General features: G+C 35.5%; 1 protein-coding gene across 4 annotated transcripts in view; it reads left to right on the forward strand.

Annotated features, from left to right (window-relative positions):
• Nucleotides 1-20,223, forward strand: part of MTFR1 (mitochondrial fission regulator 1) — a 55,896-nt gene that overhangs the window by 6,898 nt on the left and 28,775 nt on the right. For 2 of the 4 annotated variants that reach the window (XM_007487053.3, XM_056823983.1), the window contains exons 2-4: nucleotides 8,611-8,706; nucleotides 9,372-9,513; nucleotides 15,676-15,774. In XM_007487053.3, the coding sequence (XP_007487115.1) occupies nucleotides 9,448-9,513; nucleotides 15,676-15,774 (165 nt within the window). In that variant the 5' untranslated portion in view covers nucleotides 8,611-8,706; nucleotides 9,372-9,447. Of the gene's footprint in view, nucleotides 1-8,610; nucleotides 8,707-9,371; nucleotides 9,514-13,775; nucleotides 13,812-15,675; nucleotides 15,775-20,223 lie in introns of all 4 variants that reach the window. The other 2 variants (XM_056823984.1, XM_007487054.3) reach the window with 2 other exon arrangements.

Below are 20,223 nucleotides of genomic sequence, written 5' to 3' on the forward strand. Positions count from 1 at the left end.
ATGACCAAAACACCATTTTAGTAGATTTGTACTGTCATTGGTGTGTGTATCAAATGAGATTTAAGTGAGAGTATTTTGGACAGTACATTTTTTTGCTTTCACTTTGATACATTGTCTCTAGGAGGGACATTTAGCTTGTAACAGTGTACCCAGGGTACAATAATTACCTGATGTCTCTCCTAGGTTGTGGACTTGGAAAGAATTTTAAAGTGTATCTAGTCTAGTACCTTCATTTTATGTAGGAGAAAAATAGGCCCTCAAATGTATGTTCCTTTTTCTACTGTGGGTGAGTATAGAAAAGTAGTTCCCATCAATTGAGAAGGTAAGCAAGATGATATTAATTATACATGTGAAATCATGCAAAACATTTTTCCATATTAGCCATATTGAGGGAAAAAAGAAAAAGAAAGTAAAGTATACTTCAATTTGTGTACTCAGTACATCATTTCTCTCTGGTAGTGGGTAGCATTTTTCATCATGATCCTTCAAAATTATCTTGGATCATTGTTGATCATCTTACAAAATAGTCATTGGAGACAATAATCTGGTATTGCTTGCTACTCTGTATCTTCATCTAGGTTTTTCTGAACCATCCCCCCTCATTCTTAGAGCACATTCGTATTCCATCACAATTATATACTACAACTTGTTCAACCATTCCTCAATTAATGGACATCTCATTTTCCAATCTTTACCGGACATCTCATCATTTTCCAATCTTTACCACCACAAAATAGAGCTGCTATAAATATTTTTGCACATATAGATCCTTAGTGGTATTGCGTTAAAGGGTATGTACAGTTTGATAGCTCTTTGGCCATAGATCTAAATTATTCTCCAGAATTGTTGAACCAGTTCATGATTTCATCAGCATTGCATTAGTGCCCCTGTTTTTCCACATCGCCTTCAGCATTTTTCATTTTCTAGTCTTTTTTTTTTTGAATGATAAAAATAATTCAGTATATAAAAATAACCAAATTAGATCAAATTCTGAAATATAATACAAAAATTTTTAGTAAGGCTTACAAATCGATTCCATTAATTAATGCAAACAATTTGTTAAATATAAATTGCCTAATTGCCAATATTGGAACATCAGTCAATAAATATTTGTGAAGCACCTTCTATGTAAGAACACTCTGTTAAGCACCAGGGATACAAATACAAGTTTTTTAAAAAAAGTTCACATCCTAAGGAGCTTATCTAATGGGAGTTAAAAAGAGGCCCTGGAGCTCATTGTCTTGCCCTCCAGCCAATGTGTCCAAAAAGAAGGGCACAATATACTGAAAAGGTGTAAATATCAGGTAGATTCAATCTTGCAAAGTAATGAGATTTCCCAGTAAGTTTCCTGGAGATAGGAAGTTTGATAGAGACATCCAAAAGCTGTGTAGCTGGTAGGAAATGGTGTGTGTTTGGGGGGAGGATGGTGCGGGGTGTGTGTGTGTGTGTGTGTGTGTGTGTGTGTGTGTGTGTGTGTGTGTAGAAAAGTTTGTCCGTTTGCCAGGTTTTTCTTATTGTCAGTTTTTCTATTCTAATCATGAATTTCTGTCATTCAGAAGTTTAGCCCTCTATCATTTTTTTTTAATTAACCCTTGCCTTCCTTCTTGGAGTCAATCAATACTGTGTATTGGCTCCAAGGCAGAAGAGTGGTAAGGACTAGGCAATGGGGGTCAAGTGACTTGCCCAGGGTCACACAGCTGGGAAGTGTCTGAGGTCAGATTTGAACCTAGGAACTCCGGTCTCTAGGCCTGGCTCTCAATCCACTGAGCCACCCAGCTGCCCTCTCTATCATTCTTAATAGGTATTATGGTTTCACTTTAGTGTGGCCTAGCATAGCTTATACACTACCATGTGCTTCCACATGGAACTGAAAAATGGAGGACTTAAAATGATCCCCTGTATTAATAGTGTAGTGGCTTGTTATGGTATCAGTAGAACTATGTATTCAACTTATTAATCATAGGTATGTTTGGTTGAAAGAGTTTGTGGTTTAAATAGTTCCATTTAGCTTATTATTTGTATTCTTTTGTGATTTATAATGCATTGTAAATGTTTTCTTTTTACTTCTTGCTAGACAAGTAGTTAAATCGAATAGTGAAGGATATATCTCAACTCCTTACAATCAGATTGCCTGCAAGGTTATAAATTTGATTAACATATTTATATATATATATGTATAAGTATACACATGAGAGAATAAGAATGATATTTTTGGCATTTGTAAAATAAGTTCTTTAGCCTTGTTTTAGTTTTTGTTTAGCTTCCTAGTCCTCTCCGTTTGAGAAGAAAAATTGCATCAGTCCCCATCGACATCCCCAAACAAGGTTCTTAAATAATAAAATAATAATTGCAAAGCACTTTACAAATACCCCTTTTTCTCTTCAACAACCCTGGGAGATAAGTGCTCTTTGTCTTCGTTTCACAAATAAGAAATCTGAGGCAAACAGGTTTTTTTTATATTACTCAGTGTCAGTTGGTAAGTATCTGAGGCTAAATTTCAACTCAGATCTTTTTGATTCCAGGTCCAACACACTATCCAATGCATTACCCAGCTCCTGAAAGATGAAATCAAGCTCATAATGTATTACATTGTATTGTAATATATTGGGTTAAGTGAATTGTCTATGGTTGATTGGTACTAGCAGGTACACTGAAATCTATGTCTCCAGATTTGTGGCCTGGTCTTTAGATGAGATCCTATTGTTCCACAAATAGAATTCCCATTAGAAAAAAAAATAAAACTAGCAATATTTTTTCTTCTAAAACACCAAATTCAGCAGTTTTTAAATTTCAGAAACAGTATGGGCAGCGTTTTTCTTTTTTCTTTTTTTTTTTAAACCCTTACCTTCCCTCTTGGAGCCAATGAGTTGTAAGGGCTAGGCAATGGGGGTCAAGTGATTTGCTCAGGGTCACACAGCTGGGAAGTTTCTGAGGTCAGATTTGAACCTAGAACCTCCCATCTCTAGGCCTGACTCTCAATCCACTGAGAGCTACCGGCTGCCCCCAGCAGCGTTTTTCTGAGTGAAAATTACTCTTAATTTCCTTTTTTTTTTTTTTGGTTAAGCCCTTGGCTCCAAGGCAGAAGAGTGGTAAGGGCTAGGCAATGGGGGTCAAGTGACTTGCCCAGGGTCACACAGCTGGGAAGTGTCTGAGGCCAGATTTGAACCTAGGACCTCCCATCTCTAGGCCTGGCTCTCAATCCACTGAACTACCCAGCTGCCCCCTTAATCCTTTATTTTTGCTTCACAATTTTCTTGGCTCTCTGTTTTGCTAAGATTAATCCATATTTCCCTTCCAGGATTTATGGAATATATTCCTGTGTGCTGTATGTGTGTATGCATGTGTTCATTTTTTTGTAGCTCTCAAATGTCCTGTGCCTAATTAATTTGGAAAATACTGTATTAACAAACATACTGATTCCTGCTCCTTCCTTCCTTAAAAGGTAATGGTACTGTTGCCTTTAGGTAAGGTTCAGTGATGGTAAGGGTAGAGGAAGAAAAGGACGAGTAATAAATTTGGAGTCTGTTACACTCTGCCCTGCCCATATATGCTGTAATGCTAAGGTGCTGACTGTGAATGCAGGGAGATCAATGTGGGCTGAAATAATCTTGGAATTGTTGATAAAGTTGTGGATAGGTAGGAGGTAGCACTTACACTGAACCGTAAAGGGAGCTAGGGATTCCAAGAGATAGAAGGGAGAGCCCAGAGTATTCATAGGCAAGGGGATGAGTGAGAATATTATATACAGGAAAGTGAGTAAGTCAATAGAATACATGTGGAAGATTAAGGTGAAATAAATCTGGAAAGATGTTGAAGCCAGATTGTGAAGGACTTTAAATTCTTGAGCAAGGGAGTGTTGTGGTCAGAGCAGCTTTCAACTAAGAGTTATATGATGGATAGATTAGAGAGGGCAAAGAGACTGGAGACTGAGAGATAAATTAGGAGGCTTTTGCAGAAGTGTGGTGGTGATGTGGAGCGATAAAGATCTGAACCAGAAAGGTAACTGAATTTCAAGACCAGCTTTGGAAAATATATATATTATATATATATGTGTATATATATATAATATATATTATATTAAAAAAATATTCTTCAGGTAAAATATACCTGAAGAAACACCTAGGAGAGACTGCAAGGGTAGAGAATGGTTAGAGGTGTCATGTATGGAGGTACCAGAAGATAGAGAACTGAGTAAAGATTTGACCATTATCAGAAATTGACTTCATTTTCTCAGTGGAAATTACATTAAAGACTGTTAAATTATATTAACTTTTGCTTTGCCGTATTCTATATACAAAGAAATTTACATCTGACTTACATTTGAAACTTTTCAAATGTTTCATCTCCCCCTTTAAAATGTGAGCTCTTTCAGAGCAGAACTCTTATTTTCTTTTTCAGCCAGTAAATATTTATTAAGCACGTGCTACAAAAAGAGTCAAGGAGCTTATAGTCCAATGGGGAGACAATAACGCAAACAAATATTTACAAGACAAACTTTTTATAGGACAAATAGGAAGTAATTAACAAAAGGAAGGCACTGGAATGAAGAGGAGTTGGGCAAGGTGGAATTTTATTTATTGGTTTATTTAATTTGTTTAATTGGTCAATTTAGAATATTTTTCCTTGGTTACAAGAATCATGTTCTCTCTCTCCTTCCCCCCCCCCCCCCCCCCCCATAGCTGATGCACAATTCCACTGGGTTTTACATCTGTCCTTGATTAAAGCCCATTTCCTTATTATTGATGTTTGCACTAGGGTGATCATTTAGAGTCTACATCCCCAATCCTATCCTCATCGGCCCATGTGATCAAGCAGTTGTTTTTCTTCTGTGTTTCTATTCCCACAGTTCTTCCACTGAGTGTAGATAGCTTTCTTTCTCATAAGTCCCTCAGAATTGTTCTGGATCATTGCATTGCTACCAATGGAGAAGAAATCCATTGCATTCGATTGTACCACAGTGTATCAGTCTCTGTGTACAATGTTCTCCTGGTTCTGCTCCTCTCACTCTGCATCAATTCCTGGAGTTTGTTCCAGTCTCCATGGAATTCCTCCACTTTATTATTCCTTTTAGCACAATAGTATTCCATCACCAACATATACCATTATTTGTTCAGCCATTCCACAATTGAAGGGCATCCCCTCACTTTCCAATTTTTGGCCACCACAAAGAATGCAGCTATGAATATTCTTGTATAAGTCTTTTTCCTTATTATCTCTTTGGGGTACAAACCCAGCAGTGCTATCAAAGGACAGACATTCTTTTATCGCCCTTTGGGCATAGTTCCAAATTGCCTTCCAGAATGGTTGGATAAGGTGGAATTTTAGTTGTCAGGGACGTCATTAGTCAGAGAGGGAAGAGAACATTCTGGTATGTGAAAGAGCCAAAGAAAATGCCCAGAGCCAGGAGATGGATTATCTTGCTTGTCAGACAGCCAAGAGACCTGTGACTCTGGATGTATATCTAGCTCCATGCTTTGCATCATTTAGAACTTAACATGTGCTTCATTGATTTCATTCCTGCTTAGACTATTGCAGTTGTTCATTGGTTCATCTCCCTGGCTCAAATCTTTTTCCACTACACATCCTCCATTCAGATTTCAACATGATTTTGGCAGCTACTGAATAAACTAAGTAATTATGAATATATATATAAATATGTATATGTATATATATACATGTAAACTGCAGTGGCTTCCTATCATCTCCAGGATCAAATATAAAATCCACAGTTTGGTATATAAAATGCCCATTAGAACATAGCCCCTTTCCACACTTCCTTCCCTCTATGAACTCTGTAATTTCCATTGGCCTAATTGATGTCTCATTAATACAGCACTGTCCTGCAGCCTCATGATTAAGCACTAGCTGTCCCCCATGCCTAGAAAGCTCCGTCTACTCTCTTATCACCATTTCCCGGCTTTCCTGCCTTTTTTAAACGCCAACCTCAAAACCAGCATTCTGTAGGTAGTCTTTCCTGAGCTAACCAGCCATACCCCATCTCTCCCTTCCCCTCTACTCTTGTACATATATACACCTTACTTGTTTCTCTGTTGACTCCCTTCATTATAATGTGAGCTTATGGAGGGCACAGTGTTTAAACTTCTTTGTATCCCTACCACTTCACACAGTGCCTGGTAGTAATAGAGTGAAATTCTTGTTGACTTAATAGCACCACAACCCTCCCCCTAACCCCCCCCCAAAAAAAGAAACACAAAACAAGCATACATAGATATGAGTGAGAGAAGAAAAATAACAGGATAAATAAATGATCGTAAGTATATAGTGAGCTCTGGTTATTTGCCCAGGAAAATGGGGCTTAAAGAATGAGTGGCATGTGAATAAGTAGGGGAGATAAGAGTAGGATAATGCTTGCATTATGTCTGGATTCTCAGCAGTGTTAAAGGATATGAACAGAGGTGGGAGGAGTACATTTTAATTGTGGCATTCCCAGCCTGCTCAGAGCAGAGGGTACTAATGGACTGCCAGCAAATAAGTTAGCTAATACCTTATTTATTTTATGCTTTAAGATTTGTAAAGCATGTTTCCTCAGAATATGCATTATATGATGCAGATATTATCCTCTTTTTTGCAGATCAGGGCACAGACCCAGAGGGTTTGGGTGACTTGCTTATAGATATACAGGTATTGAGTGTCTAGGATATAATTTAAACACTTAACTGTATGTTGATACTAACCATTGAACATTGCTGCCAGAAAGAGGAATTTGATATGTGGTAAGCTACCTAGACCTATTTTTGTTTTTGAACACAAGAAATGGTGTTGAAGGAAAATTCAGTTCAATTCAGTAGACATTTATTTAGCACTTACTATGTGTCAGGTACTTCATGAGGCACTATGGATTCAAATACAAAAAAGAAATACAGCCCCTGCCTTCAAGGAGCAGTGGGGAAGCTCAAAGGGTAAAGGGACTGGGAAATGAGGGTAATAATGGAGTCAAATCCAAGAAGTTCAGCTAATGGGAAATAGTTGAGCAAACTTTGAGCACAGGCTGACAATGTGTCAAGAAGGTAGGTTACCCATGGGTTATTTTTAATTTTTAAAAAAACCCTTACCTTCTATCTTAGAATAGATACTATTGGTTCCAAAACAGAAGAATGGTAAGGGCTAGGCAATTGGCATTAAGTGACTTCCCTAAGGTCACACAGCTAGGCCACATTTGAATACAGGACCTCCTGTCTCTAGGTCTGACTCTCAATCACTGAACCACCCAGGGTTGTTTTTTTTTTTTTTGATCATGATAACTCATGAAGATAGTTTTCCAGTGCTGTTGAGCTTTGTAATCTGCTTTAGTGGAGGCAATATCCACAGTCAAAGAAAGCACAAAACATGAGCAGCAGTGTGCTAGATAAAATGAAATTTAGTAACATGAGTCTAGCTAAAGTTGTATATTAATACTGGCATGAGTTGATATGTATGTCTAGGTGGTAGAAGAAATATCTCAAAGGATGAATCACAATATTTAGCAACTGAATAAATATAAGTAATTTACAAAGAGTATAATTCAGACTCTAATGATGCACATTATGTTCTTGTAACTGCCTTGTACATGTTTAGTAAATACTGATTTGAATATAGATGTATTTTATTTACATATGATTATATATTTAGCCTATTCCCTATTTAGAGAGGATGTATATTTATATAAATGTTATGATTGCTTATTTTCCCCAGCCTTAGTGTTTGTCTTTTGATCTATTTCATAAACATGAGATTATCAATTTTGGAGCTCTCCATTCCATTATTGAACAAAGTCTGAAAGTCATAGTGTCCAGTATGTAGCAGGCTCTTAATAAATGTTTGTTGATTGAGTCTGTAAATTGTTATTCTATCTTTCCAGGGCTTGGCATATAATAACTACTTAATAAATGCGTTTTCATTCACTTGTCTATTGACTAATGGGAATACATAGTCGAGAAAATATGTTCACAGAAATTAAAAAATTTTTTGAGTAATAATGGTGAAGAAAACTTCCCACTACTTATCTTTCCATTTCTGCCATGCTTTACTGATTTGGGGATGGGGGACTTAGAATACTTAATGAAGTTTCTAAAGTTTAACTAAATAATTATCTGTGCTGACCCCTTAGGATTTATGCAGAAAGTTAGTATCTATTGTCTAAGTGTTTTTAGAATCACCTGAAGCTAAAGGAAGAAATCTTCCAAACTACTCATCTCTTAAAGAAATGTGAAGAGTTTAGAGGTTTTTATATAAAGTGAATGTCTTTTGGACAACTGCAAATTCCTGGAACGATATCCCAACTGTTAGCACCTATATCTGCAGTTGGTCAGAAGCAATGATTCCCTACCTATTTGGTGGAACATTCACCAAATTTAAAAGTCCCTGAAGGTCTTGTTTCTATATCTTGACATGAGACTGAGAGCCAGCAGATTGCACCCCAAAATTTCAGTCCTATAAATGTGACCTCCAATCTAATAATAGATATGGTGCTGAAAGATCATTTTGTCCAATCCTTTATTTTACATGTAAGAAAAATGAGATTTGCAGAGATGTAACTTGCCCATGGTAATATAACTAAGGCTTTTAAGAAGAGAGTTGTATGTATTATTTGTGGATTCTTTCATTTTTTAGGTTTGACTTTGAAATAACACAGAATCACCCATTAAGAAAGCATGTACTACTAAGTGGAGGAAAATGTCAGGAGAGCTTATTCACCTCCTGTTCCCAGTAAGTCCCTCAAACTTCCCAGTACATAAGGACAGATATATAGACTTAATTGCATATATATTCTATTTGATACTCAATTTGGAATCTACAGCACCTAATTATATCTATATCTTCCAATTGGCCATGAGATCCTCATATAGTTCAAGGGACCACAACAGCAATGATGCTGTCAGGTCTTCAGATAGCACTGGTAGGTAGACTTCACAGTTCTTTCATGTCTTTTTCCTCAGCTAAATTAATCATAAGTTCTTTGTGAGTAGGGTCAGTAGTACATTGAATGATGATGGGTATATAATTGGTGCTTAACTATTGGATTGTAAAATTGATATGATACCTACTTGTACTAATGCCATGATGTCCTCTGTCCCTCTTTAGTCCTATGTAAGTTCCTTCAAAGAAGGGACTGTTGTTCTGTATTTTAGTACCTCAGATAGTGTAGATGTTTAATAACTAAGTGTTTCCTGAAATACATTGGAGTTGGTATCTTAAAAAACAACCCTCCTTATATAAAATACTTTCCTAAAGTTTCTTGGCAGATATTGGCAGAACTAAGATTAGAACCAATTTACTGTCTTGCACTCCTGTGTTCCTATCAATATACTATGCTGATCAATAATGTTAATTGAAAGTTTGCCTATTTAAATGCTTCTCTTTTTTAATTTCAGTTCGATTATGGGCCATGTGCTGATGTGGGTGCTTGAAATGTTGAAAATAACAATTTGTGAAGACTTTGCCATCTAGATGCTTAACTGGATCAAACGCTTAATTAGGATGGTTTGCGAACAAGTTGGAATAAGCATGGATTCAGTGAGTATGCAAAATTGATTTTGTAAATCAGTGGCAAAATATGTCTGTGAAACTTAGTGGTTCGAAGTGTTGAAAAATCATAAAAGGCAACCTTGTTATAACACTGTTTTGCATATATCAGGAATATACTTCTCTAAAACATAGTAGACATGTTATGAATCAAAATATTTAAGAGCTGAAAAGGAATTTAGAGACCAAATGATCTAGACCAAGCTCATTTCCTAATTTTTAAAAAATAAATTTAATTTAGGGTTTTTTTTTCCAGTTTTAAATTCTTTTTCTCCCCACTCCATTCATTGAGAAAAGAAGAAAACTTACCCATTACAAATAAGCAAAATACTATTTTTATTTATTTATTTTTTCAAAATACTATTTTTAAGTAAAAAGAAAATTATTTTAATTGAACAGTATTAATGTTTTTGGTCTGTATTATGTACAGAAGTTTAATACAATTTTTATCTATGAAGAGTTTAGGGCCGCTTAAGATATTATAGTTTTTAAGCTTAAAGAAAAGTATTTTCTCAGGATTCAAGATAAAAGTGTTGTAATACATTATAGTTCCAGCTTCATTTAGGTGATGGTTGTGGAAGAGAAGGACTTGAAATAAAGAAAATTTGGGGGAGGTGATATGTCAAGATTTGAAATTGTAAAGAAATCTAGGGATAAAATTTAAAGGGATTCAATTGAAGGAAGAAATAGAGAACTCAAATAGAACAACTGAAGAATAGTAAAAGAAAAACTGTAAAAGATCATGCCAGGATTATTAGAAGAAAGGTACTTAAAGAAGAAGAGAAACAGAAAAATAAGAAAAACAAGTAAGACAGGTTGTTAACACGACAAAAATGGGGAGTGAGTAAAAGGAGTGGGAAGTCAGGTAGTAATATATATTAACAAGGTACTAACCATGAGAAAGGAGTATCAGTTGATATCAGGAAGCAATTTTACCTTCCCAGTTTTCCAAGAGGAGTTAGCAAGAAAGTCTAGGACTGAAAGCTCACTTCTAGGAAATGGACAGTAGAGATGATGATTTTTCAGTGACCTGAAGTGAGAATGTTTCTGTTTCTTCCTGGCCAACTGACAAAATTTGTTCAAAGTCCAAGCTGATTTCTGTCCTAGAAGGTAAGGTAAAGAGGCTTGAAGATGACTTCTTTCCTGTGATTCCTAAGGGGGGAAAAAAGAGTTCTTTCAAATATATATGTATACAAATGTATATATGAGGAGAGAGAGAAAGGGAAAATTCTGTGGCAAAACTAAGGAGAGAAAAGATCTGAAGAGAAGAATTTTGACTTGTTTCAGAAGGTTGGAGGGCCACAGCAGCTTTTCGAAATCTTTATATTCCCCTTCAAACTATCCATGACCCCTTACCCTTCCCCCCCTTTCCACTTAGAACCTTACCCTTCAAAATGTAGTCTTCCATCCAGTGACCCTGGCCTCTGGCTGTTTCATGAATAATCACTACATCTCTCAGCTCTGGGCTTTTTCTCTGTCTTCATACATGGAAGACTCACTTCTCATCTCTGCCTACTGACTTCTACAAGAAGCTTTTCCCAGCCCATTTTAATTCTAGAGCTTTTTCTCTCAATTATCTCCTGTTTGTCATGTATATAACTTGTTTGTACATATTTGCTTGTTTTCTAACCCATTCAATCATGAACTCCTTGAAGGCAAGAACTGTGTTTTACCACTTTTTGTATCTCCAGTACTTAGCAATGGTAACACATAGTAGATATTTAAGCAGTGTTCATTGACTAAATTACCTAATTGATATGTTGGGTTTTTAAGAGGGTTTTTCTCTTATTTTTTATGAAGATATGCTGGCTATCAGTGTAGGAAAGAAAGAATATATAAAGAAATTAATGTGATATAAAAACAAGAACTACCAGTAATTTTAAAAAGTTTTCTTCCCAGGAAAGAGAAAGAGAGAAATAAGTATCGGCCTTTCTAACTTTAGGTAAAAATCCGATTCCCCACTTCAGCTCACCAGAGATTGCAAGATGAGATAGGGTATGAGCTCAGAGGAAAGCTCCAGCCCAAAGACAGTTGCAGAAGCAAAGAGACCCACCCCACTTCCCACGCTGGCTTCCCTCCTTGGGTCTCAACGCTAACACTGGCTGTACTGGGACACAGCATCAGGGCTTGTTGAGTCCCTGGGGTGTGTGGGATGGAGCTCTACATCTATAATCCTAAATAGATATTACATATTTTTAGATATTATATCATCTTCTCAATGGCCTTTTTTAGATTTTACAACATATTTTTACTTCTCCATTCTTTTTGTCTTTAGTGAACAATTCCATATATGTTTTTGTATTACCTTTTATTTTTCAGTTGGAAGAAACAACTATTAGGGAACTAATGGATTGTTGTTCTGTTGCTTATAGCAGACAGCCAATATTTAATTTGTGGGGGAAAAGAATATGAATCTCAGAATTTTCTCACTATCTTAAGGAATGAGTTTTTTTTTTCCTTTTAGTGTACTTCAGAAGGAATATATACATGGCTTATAGTTTCAGATGACCAAAAAAAATAGTATCCTTTGGTTAGAGATCTTTGAGGGTTTTAGGGAATGCTACTGTTCTGAATTACTGTTATTTTCTTAATGTACAATTTAATCTTCCTTTTCTCTCCCCCTTCCCCATGCCCATAGTCTAAAAAAACCAAGAGCTTATTTTTTTCTAGTTTTTCTTTAAAACAGTCCATTCACTTAAAGTGTTCATTGGGATTGAATTTACAGTTGGTATTCCCTACTAAATATTGTCTATCAGATTATTACATGAATCTGAATAAATTAATATAGAACAAATTTAAAAATAGAAAATAAAGTAGAAATATGGCAGCAATTAATTTTAATTCCCTTTACTACTACATGAAGCTAGGGGTGTGTAGCCAGCACGACTCAGACAGATGACAACTTCAGACTCAAGCCTCACACTTCAACACCTCTACTGTACCATTTCACAATGTTAAAATAGAACAAACTGCTTTCCTAATGTCACCAGATTCCCCCCATTTTGCTGTCATCACATTCAAACACTGTTGCTAAATGTTATGGACTGTCACAACTAGATACATATACACACATGCACACTGTCTCTCTACCTCTCAGATCCTTTCCCAGAATTTCTCTTAGCATTAATATAGTTATAGTTACTTCTCTGTATGCATGTTTTCATATGCATAAACACTATGCATAATAAATGGATAATAAGAATAATTTTACCATTTAGAACATTTTTTGAATGTAATCCACTTTAGAGATTAGGCAATATATATAGAGAAGTATAAAGAAGCTTTTATCTGTCTCTTCTCCAATTGCTATCTGGGTATATCCAAATAACAGTATATCTTTAATTGCTTCAAAATAGAGAAAATCATTTTCTACACATCTACATTTACAAGGCATGGTTGAGCCAGGAGTAGAGAGAGAGAGACCCACTTGGGTCAAACAGCCTCCCAGTGTACAGATGGTGACTTTTCAGTACCATCTGTTCCCTATTCCTTTATAGCTATTTGCATTTTTTTCTCATGAGGGCTGAACAGAGAAAATAAAGGAAGACCTAATTCTGTGACTCCTGGAGGTTAGTTGCTCTTTTTTCTCCACGTATCTTTGTCCTACTGTAACAGAATCAACTATTTCATTCTCCCCCTAGAGTCCTTAATCAGCAGCCTGCATGGACCTTTGCCTCCTGTTTCTTTATACAGTACAAGGTGCCATGCAGAACACAGGTAACAAAAACAGAAGAATACTATTTATTATTTAGCCCACTGGTCATTCAAAAATCAAATACACCATCATCTTCTGTGTTATTCTGGCATCTATTTTTGAAATTATAGCTTCTTTTTTCTATAAAAGCTTTGGTCTTGTGTTTTTCTATGAAACAGTTAAGAAAACAGTTATGTAGGAAACTTCGGAATCTTTACTCGGCTGTTTACCATATAGGTCCCAGGGTCATAAGCTGAAAAAAAAGTATTGTTGAATCTATTACCTATCTTACTGAGCTTTCTCGGTTCTCATTTTCTGCATTCTAGATATTCTCATTAAAAATGAAGTAGGATTTCTTTTGAGCATCAAATTGTTCTTTTCCTGTACCTTACTACTATTGTGAAATGGTATTCTGCTGTAACTGAAACATTTCTTATGTCATAGTATTATTTGACCTATGACTTACTTAGAATCACAGGGGAAAAAAATTAAGAAGGCAGAGTATTAGAAACTAAAGGTTGCCATTTTTTGTCCTAATTTGTGATTCTATTTTTAAAAGATCAAGACTAAGGAAGCCCATTGAAAAATGTTTAAGGTAAAGATTTGTTTAAATATTATACGTTAAATCTCTACCCATTGCATGCCCATTCAAATTTTTTTTTTCTTGGCTTGGCAATTGCTTTGTTTTATTTATTTGTTAATAAAACTCTGTGTTGCCTCACACTTTCATTTTGTCAGATGTCCTTCCTCTCCCATATAACCTACTTCTGTTCAAGGATATATTCAAATGATAGTCTTCACTGTTAGGTGGGAATAATATTTAAATTTCAGACCCAATTCTTAACTTTAACCCATTTTTTTCTGACCTCTCTGAGAAATCAGTGAGACCCTACACATGGTAAAGGGGAGAATCACAAAGAATCCTTGAAGTATGAGACAAATGCTAGTACTGCCTTATGATTTCCTAAATTGTGTTTGGCTCTGGTCCAACCCTCAGAGTTCAAGGTCAGCATAGGCAAAGTAAAGTTTGACTTAAAACTAAGTTCTTGTCAGCTGAAGAACAGCAGAGAGATGGGCTTGAGCTCAGCCTGATTTCTGATAATGTATGCCCAAGGGGCAAGTTTGAACCAGGCTTCAGAGCTATTTATGGTATTCATATCATACCCTGAATGTGACAGTAAGGTAGATTCAGAGTTGAGTCATAAATTTGGAGTCATTGAGGGCCTCAGAGGTTGAGCCAAAACTTCATTTTATAGGTAAGGAAAGGGAAGCAGAAGGAGCATAAGTGATTCTGCCAGGATTCAAAGCCAAGTTCTATACCTCAAGATTTGGGGCTTTCTGCACTCCAGGTTGGTATATCTTCAGTCTCTGAGCTACTTGGAGTGAGCACAGCCGGTTTAATTAAAGATTTTAATATATAAAGTCTCATCACGAATGTCAGATATACATGTGTAGTAAGAAGTATAATTCAATCCTGAAGCACTTCTATTTTTTTCTTTATTTAATAGCTCATTTCTCTTCCATTCACTCTTCCCAGAGTCAGTCCTTGGGGCTTCCATCTGAAAAATGCCTCCCTGCCCTTTTTGGACCTGCTTCCCCACTTAGTATATGTGGTTGCTTTAGCCACTGCATCATCCCCTTCAGAGAAATATCTAGTAGGGGATAAGAAAATTAGGTGGGAAAATGATGCTCCTTAAGAAAAAAATGATTGTCTTATCTTGATCTCCCAACTAAATTATTTCCTTTATCTTATCTGTCTTTTCTTTTAAATAAAGTATTGATGCAATCATATATATCCAATATACTCAGGAAAACATATCATCAGGCTTCAGAGTGGACTCAGTATGCACCCACTAATCCATATGTGTGCCTGTGTTTTCTTTTATGAAATTTTGCTTTTTTTGGTTTTATTTACTGTATATTAATAAGGATAGCAAATAACTGAAGTGCTTTAAGATTTGTAAAGTACTCTGTGTACCCTCTTAATTTGATATCAGAAAATCTGATAATATTCAAATCCCAAGACATTTGTGTTATGCCTGGATCTTTGTTTTGAAACTAAATCTTTAAATTATCTAAAATGAAAGAGTTAATCTAAGAGGTTGTTATGATGTGTGTGTGTGTGTGTGTGTGTGTGCGCTTGTGAAGTTCTGAAAGTAGATAACACTGATATAATAAATATGGCATTAAATTAATTATTAGTTGCATTATATTGCCATTATACATGCTCTCTCCAATAACCTTTGTTGCATTGTTAATAGCTTAAACTATGTGCCTTAAATTTTTAACTGGGAAACATTTGAGCCCTTCCCCCCAAATGTGGAGCATACCTCTTATTACAGTGTGCCATCTAATTATATGGCACAGACTCTTCATGTGTTTTATAATTGACTGATAAACTCTGTATTAACAGTGTTGTAAGTATTGTCATTAAACATTTTGGTTTTTTCCTTTCTCAGGTACTCTGGTCAGGCAAACCATATGGTTCATCTCGAAGTATTGTAAGAAAGATCGGTACTAATTTATCTCTGATTCAGTGTCCAAGAGTTCAATTTCAGGTATTTTTTTCATGTTTTAAAATTTATTCATTTTTACATGTGCTATATAAATTGTGTGTGTGTGTGTGTGTGTGTGTGTGTGTGTTTTTAAGGAGCCATTAGACTTCTGTATTTTGCTAGCTACATTAGTCTCCCAGTAACAAAATAAGGATTGGAAAAGCTCAATAGTCTTTTCTCTCATAATTTTGATTTTTCTTCCTAACTTGAGTCATGTCCTTATGTTAACTTTTATTTTTCACAGTTGGTACTGTCATGTTGCTCTTCACTAGGAATTGCTTCACCTTGTGTTTTGGAAATAAAAGCACTGTCGGTTTTGTTGTAAACTAGCTCACACTGTGGCATCAATCAGTCATTCATCGACCATTAAGATTCAAGTTCCTAATGGCAGAAATACCCACCTTCAAAATATGTGTGTGGATCCTTAGAAGCACCATACTAACCAATGGTCCCAAGTGAGCCTCTGTATTGGAGGTTTAGGATGCCTCTGGCCCTACTATTGCTTTCTGCAGCTATACTAGGGTTCCTTCCTCTATAGAAAAGACTTCTCTTTGAACTCACTACTGTTCCTTTTTAAATTCTTTTGCTACTCTAGGTCATGATTAGAATCCTGCAATGAAAACAAAATCACCCTAGTGGTAGTAATAGCACAGGGGCTTACCTTGCTGTCAAGAAATGAGGCAAAGGTCATCACTGGTGCTAAGAACCGTATGGAACAATGAAAAATCTTTCTTCCTATGTTTTTCTTTGAAACAGTTTGAAACTCACCCAGTGACTATATATGTGTATTTACAGCTAGAGGGCCTTTCCCTCTCCTACTGCTACAGAATTACTTTTCTAAGGTGATAAAGTCCAAAGGTGGTATATCTGCTACATGTAGCCCTTTGAAAGTTTGTGGTTCCTTAGAGTATCCTGGTAGTGAAACACTAAATCAGGGGATTTCAAGTTTGCCTGGGGCTTAGAGATCCACTTAAGTGTCTCTTGAGCGCTGTGTCACTTTAGAACTCTCTTTTTACATAGAATGCATAGTTGGTTTGTTTGGCATAGAGATTTTGAACAATCCTATGCATAGGACTTTTGATGCTGTATAGCCATGTCCTTGTTCTTCACAGATTATAAACAGACACCGTTATGGCAAAGCTTCTGTCAGTGCAACTTTTATCAGATATAAAGCTGAATATCAGGCACACCAGTTTTATGTCACATGTACATTTTATTTAGATATTTTGGGAAGTAGAAAGAAGACAATTTTCCTCATCCAAAAAATTCATAGTGTTCTGGATAATAATTGCTATACTCTTCCTGAGTCAGGTGAGAAAGTCACAGCTGTTAATAACTATACACATCAAGGAATAGAAATAGGCAGGTAAAATGTCCTATTATATATTGAACCAGAAATAAAGAAATACAAGTTATTTAAGTCCTTAATTCTTACACAACCACACACTGTAATAGTCATGATTATTTCTATAAATTCCTTGTCTTCCTTAGCCGTTTGGCTAAGTTGACAAATCAGAACTGTAAAAAGAAATGGACAAAGAAGAAATTTTGAATAGGGATATAGAATTTTGATAGAGGGTTCACTTTGAGTTCAAATCAGAGCTTGAGAGTTTTGCGTAGATAAAGCTTTATGCAGAATATTCCTAGTAATTTTTTAAAAATTCCCTTGATCATCTACATATTTTTATTTTCATTCATTTCATGATCACTTTTAATTTTCATGCTGTTAATCATGACCTTTTGAACAAAAATGTAATTAATTTACAAATTTTTCTTGTTATCAAAATTAAGAAAATTGCAAGAAATGTTTCTTATTAATCATATTTTTTAATATCAGTTCACTTAATATTTAGTGGCTAAGTGATACCTTCATTAGAACCCAGCATTCTTTCATGTACTAAAGAGGGCAAAGATTTAGCTCTTCTCTGCCTGTTTATAGAATCTGATTCTAATCACTTTAAGCAGCTTATTAATTTAAGTGAACCTATTAAGGTTGGGGTTTTTTTTTCCCCACTGAGATATAGTTCATGTAGTTGGTAACAAATGAAAGTGTCTTAGAATGGCATTTAATTGTAACCAGAATTTACTCTGATAATGGCCTTGTCTGGCTTAGTTATTGCCAAAGAAAAGCTTCCTTGGAAAGTTTTCTTTTTACATTCTATTCATAGTTTTGAATTAATGATGTTTATGAAATGTTAGAGCTAAAATGGACCCTAATTAGAGCTTATCTAGCCCAACCTGCTCATTTTATAGAGGAGCAACCCTATCCTCAGGGAAGTAAAATCAAAGATTCTGTGATCCTATTATCTGAAACTAAGGTGGTATTTGCAGGTTCTTTTAGTGACTTTTTCTGGAATATATCCTATTAAATCTAAATAATTGTCTTCCTTGAGAATTCAATGTATGACATTTATTTGTAAGGAGAGAGGTTATAGTGTATATTTTAACCTAATCTCTTGAGGCTGAGTTATATAAAGGATTAGTAGGTCTATGAGAGTTCCAGAATCAAGGGGACTTACAGTTATTATACTTTTCATAGTACATGTAATTTGTTCTTTGTCACATGATACTCAATAGCACCCATTTTCTTTTATCTCCAGACCTCTAAAATTAGAGTCAAGAAAGATTAACTTAGTCAATTCAAAGATGTTTACTAATCCTCTTTTATGAGCAAAACACTGTACTAGGCACAGAATTTAAATTCTGTGCAGACATGCCTGGTGTCTGCCCCCCTGGGGATTGAAAGGTAGATAGGGTGACAGTTTAGTTGTCTTTCATAATCATCAGACTGATTTCTTTAAAAATTAAAGTAGAGGGGGTCAGCTAGGTGGCTTAGGGGATTGAGAGACAGGAGGTTCTGGGATCAAATCTGGCCTCAGACAATTCCCAGCTATGTGACTCTGGGCAAGTCATTTCAGCCCCATTCCCTAGCCCTTACTTCCTCTTTTGTCTTGGAACTGTTACACAGAATTGTTTCTAAGTTGGAAGGTAAGGGTTTTTAAAATAATATCAATAATAATAAAGCAAAGATTTTTGTCTTCAGCTATTTTATCCCATTTATAACACATTTTGTTTCTGAATGGATTTTATGTTTCTTCAGATTTTTGTATCATGATTATGTTCAGGAAAAAAAAATATATTGGAGGTATTCCTTTAGGTCTATTGAAAGCCTACATGTTTTTATAGAGTAGAATGTTAGGAACCATCCCATTTTGGAGCACTCTACAAACTTCATTTGTGCTCCCAAAATATTTCTCTGTAACCTGTGAATATCATGTAAAAAATAGATATAAAACAACTTAAGCATTTTAACATTTTAAATAAACAATGATCATTTATATAAGCCTGGAATTTACCACAACTCAGTCCCTGCCTCAACCATATTTATACATTTAATATAATACACTAATAAATTCTCTAAGTCAGGGTCCTTGTTCCAGTTTTAACTTGGTGGTCTCAATAAAATGGAGTGACTTTGACTTTTATATGAAATCATTATTATTTAAGATTTGCAAAGTGTTTTGCATAGTTAGTTCTTTTGAGTTTCATATCCATAGCTCTGTGAATCAGGTGTTATTACAGGTATTCTATTTTAGAGATGAGGAGAGCCTAAAACTGAGAGAGGCTGAATAACTTGCCTATGGTCACAGGGCTACTTAAATGGCAGAAGCAACATTCAAACCTACTTTTGCCACAAAACAACACTATCCACTGGGGCAATTGGATGGTACAGTGGGCAGAGTCCTAGACCTGTATGCAGGAAGACTTATCTTCCTTAGTTCAAATCTGGCCTCAAGACACTAACTGTATGACCCTGAGAAAGTCACTATACCCTATTTGCCTCAGTTTCCTCATCTATGTAATATGAACTAGAGAAGGAAATGGCAAACCATTCCAGTATCTTTGCCAAGAAAACCCCAAATGGTGTCTTGGAAGAGTCAGACATGACTAAAATGACTAAACAACAACACTCTCCATAGTGTTTTGACAAAGTTTCTTCCCATCACTGAAAAAAATATACTTCTGCTATATTGGCTTCTTTTTAAATACTGTAGAAAGCATCAATAAAATAAAATTTAAATTTATTTTTGGATTTTTCTTAGGAAAAGATACTTGGGTACATACTATTTTCAAAGCTAGTTTTCGTTTATTCATTTACTTTCTAAGGCTATTTTTCAATCAGTTAACCTGTTTGCCTTTTATGGAGTGGCATTGCCATCTATTGTCAGTTGTAAAAATAACTACTAAATCAGGAGTAAGCTTGGCTTTATTTTTTTCTGAATAACACACAACGGTTTAATTTTAATCTCAAAGTATGGAGGAAAAAAGCACACGAACTTAATAGACCTTTTTGGGGGTAACAAAGTAGAAAAAAATAATAAAGTAAGGATTTTATCATATAAATCCACCTTGACTGCTTACTGAGACATCAAAATCAATTCTATAACTAGA

The sequence above is a fragment of the Monodelphis domestica genome, chromosome 3 (assembly GCF_027887165.1).
Source record: "Monodelphis domestica isolate mMonDom1 chromosome 3, mMonDom1.pri, whole genome shotgun sequence".
Classification (NCBI taxonomy): domain Eukaryota; kingdom Metazoa; phylum Chordata; class Mammalia; order Didelphimorphia; family Didelphidae; genus Monodelphis; species Monodelphis domestica.